The sequence below is a fragment of the Coturnix japonica genome, unplaced genomic scaffold, assembly GCF_001577835.2.
Source record: "Coturnix japonica isolate 7356 unplaced genomic scaffold, Coturnix japonica 2.1 chrUnrandom623, whole genome shotgun sequence".
NCBI lineage: Eukaryota > Metazoa > Chordata > Aves > Galliformes > Phasianidae > Coturnix > Coturnix japonica.
The window spans coordinates 24,427-27,161 of NW_015439996.1; the positions used below are offsets into that span (position 1 = coordinate 24,427).

The 2,735-nt window shown below is 58.7% G+C and overlaps 1 protein-coding gene across 1 annotated transcript in view; it reads right to left on the bottom strand.

The window, feature by feature from the left end:
• LOC107307490 (eukaryotic translation initiation factor 3 subunit C-like) overlaps positions 1–2,735 on the bottom strand; it is a 25,580-nt gene that overhangs the window by 20,817 nt on the left and 2,028 nt on the right. The window contains exon 2 of the mRNA XM_015850996.2: positions 34–175. Within this exon, the coding sequence (XP_015706482.1) occupies positions 34–175 (142 nt within the window). The remainder of the gene's footprint in view (positions 1–33; positions 176–2,735) is intronic.

Consider the following 2,735-nt stretch of genomic DNA (forward strand, 5'->3'; position numbering starts at 1 on the left):
ATATCACCCCACATCCCCCATATCCCCCCATACCTTCATATACGTGGCCAGGTTGGGGTTATAGTCGTACAGGGACGCGATGATGTTGAACTTGATCTTCACCTCCAGCGGGACCCCCAGCCCGTGTTCCTTGGCCACCCCCACCAGCAGCTGCAGCAGCTCGATCTGGGCCGCCCTGCCCCATAGATCTATGGGTCAGCCCCATAGATGGGGGGCAGCCCCATAGCAGAACCCAGAAGACCCCATATGTGGCCATTCATAGGCTTAATTCCTCTCCCAGCCCCATAAGTAGCTCAATGTGGGCTGCCCTGCCCCATAGATCTATGGGTCAGCCCCATAGATGTGGGTCAGCCCCATAGAATCACCCACACCCCCCATAGAATCACCCAGAACACCCCATATGTGGCCATTCATAGGCTTAATTCCTCCCCCAGCCCCATAAGTAGCTCAATCTGGGCTGCCCTGCCCCATAGATCTATGGGTCAGCCCCATAGATGGGGGGCAGCCCCATAGCAGAACCCACAACCCCCATAGAACCACTTCCCACCCCCCATATGTGGCTATTACCAGCCATGTACAGGTCCCTGCCCCACAGATCTATGGGTCAGCCCCATAGATGTGTGGGTCAGCCCCATAGAATCACCCACAACCCCCACAGAATCACCCAGAAGACCCCATATGTGGCCATTCATAGGCTTAATTCCTCTCCCAGCCCCATAAGTAGCTCCATCTGGGCTGCTCTGCCCCATAGATCTATGGGTCAGCCCCATAGATGGGGGGCAGCCCCATAGCAGAACCTACAACCCCCATAGAATCACCCACAACCCCCACAGAATCACTTCCCACCCCCCATATGTGGCTATTACCAGCCATCTACAGGTCCCTGCCCCATAGATCTATGGGTCAGCCCCATAGATGGGGGGCAGCCCCATAGCAGAACCCACAACCCCCCATACGTGGCCATTCCCAGCCCGTGTTCCTTGGCCACCCCCACCAGCAGCTGCAGCAGCTCGATCTGNCCCATAGCAGAACCCACAACCCCCCATACGTGGCCATTCCCAGCCCGTGTTCCTTGGCCACCCCCACCAGCAGCTGCAGCAGCTCGATCTGGGCCACCCTGCCCCATAGATCTATGGGTCAGCCCCATAGATGGGGGGCAGCCCCATAGCAGAACCCACAACCCCCATAGAATCACCCAGAAGACCCCATATGTGGCCATTCCCAGCCTTAATTCCTCTCCCAGCCCCATAAGTAGCTCGATCCGGGCTGCCCTGCCCCATAGATCTATGGGTCAGCCCCATAGATGGGGGGCAGCCCCATAGCAGAACCCACAACCCCCATAGAATCACTTCCCACCCCCCATATATGGCCATTCCCAGCCTAAGTGCCATTGCCAGCCATCTACAGGTCCCTGCCCCATAGATCTATGGGTCAGCCCCATAGCCCAGCCCCCCACCCCAGCCCCATATATGTGGGTCAGCCCCCAATCCCTGCCCCATACCTCAGCCCCAATCCCTGCCCTGTATCCCAGCCCCACATATGTGGGTCAGCCCTATAACCCAGCCCCATACACGTGGGTCAGCCCCATAGTCCTGCCCCATATCCCAGCCCCACATGTGTGGGTCAGCCCTACAAGTGTGGGTCACCCCCCCATCCCTTCCTCTTAGCCCAACCCCATATCCCAGCCCCACATATATGGCTCAGCCCTATAGCCCAGCCCCCCATATCCCAGCCCCATATCCCAGCCCCATAACCCAACCCTCCCATCCCAGCCCCACATCTATGGGTCAGCCCCACATGTGTGTGTCACCCCATTACCTGTCCGTTCCCTTTTTGCCCCATATCCCAGCCCCATAACCCAGCCCTGCCCCATATCCCAGCCCCATAACCCATCCCAGCCCCATATCCCAGCCCCATAACCCATCCCAGCCCCATCACCCAGCCCCATAACCCATCCCTTCCATCCCAGCCCCATATATGTGGGTCAGCCCCATATCCCAGCCCCATATCCCAGTAGCCCTATAAGGTGTGTGTCACCCCATTACCTGTCCGTTCCCTTTTTGCCCCATATCCCAGCCCTATAACCCAGCCCTGCCCCATAGCCCAGACCCATAACCCATCCCAGCCCCATCCCAGCCCCATAGCCCAGCCCCATAGCCCATCCCAGCCCCGATATCCCACTAACCCTATAACATGTGGGTCACCCCATTACCTGTCTGTTCCCTTCTTGCCCCATATCCCAGCCCTATAACCCAGCCCCACATCTATGGGTCACCCCGTTACCTGTCCGTCCCCTTTTTGCCCCATAGCCCAGCCCCATAGCCCAGCCCCATAACCCAGCCCCATAACCCAGCCCCACATCTATGGGTCACCCCATTACCTGTCCGTCCCCTTTTTGCCCCATAGCCCAGCCCTATAACCCAGCCCCATAGCCCAGCCCTATAAGCCATCCCAGCCCCATCCCAGCCCCATAGGCCAGCCCCATAGCCCATCCCAGCCCCGATATCCCACTAACCCTATAACATGTGGGTCACCCCATTACCTGTCTGTTCCCTTCTTGCCCCATAGCCCAGCCCTATAACCCAGCCCCATATCCCAGCCCCATATCCCAATCCCCCCATATCCCAGCCCCATATCCCAGCCCCATAGCCCAATCCCCCCATATCCCAGCCCCATAACCCAATCCCCCCATATCCCAGCCCCATATCCCAATCCCCCCATATCCCAGCCCCATA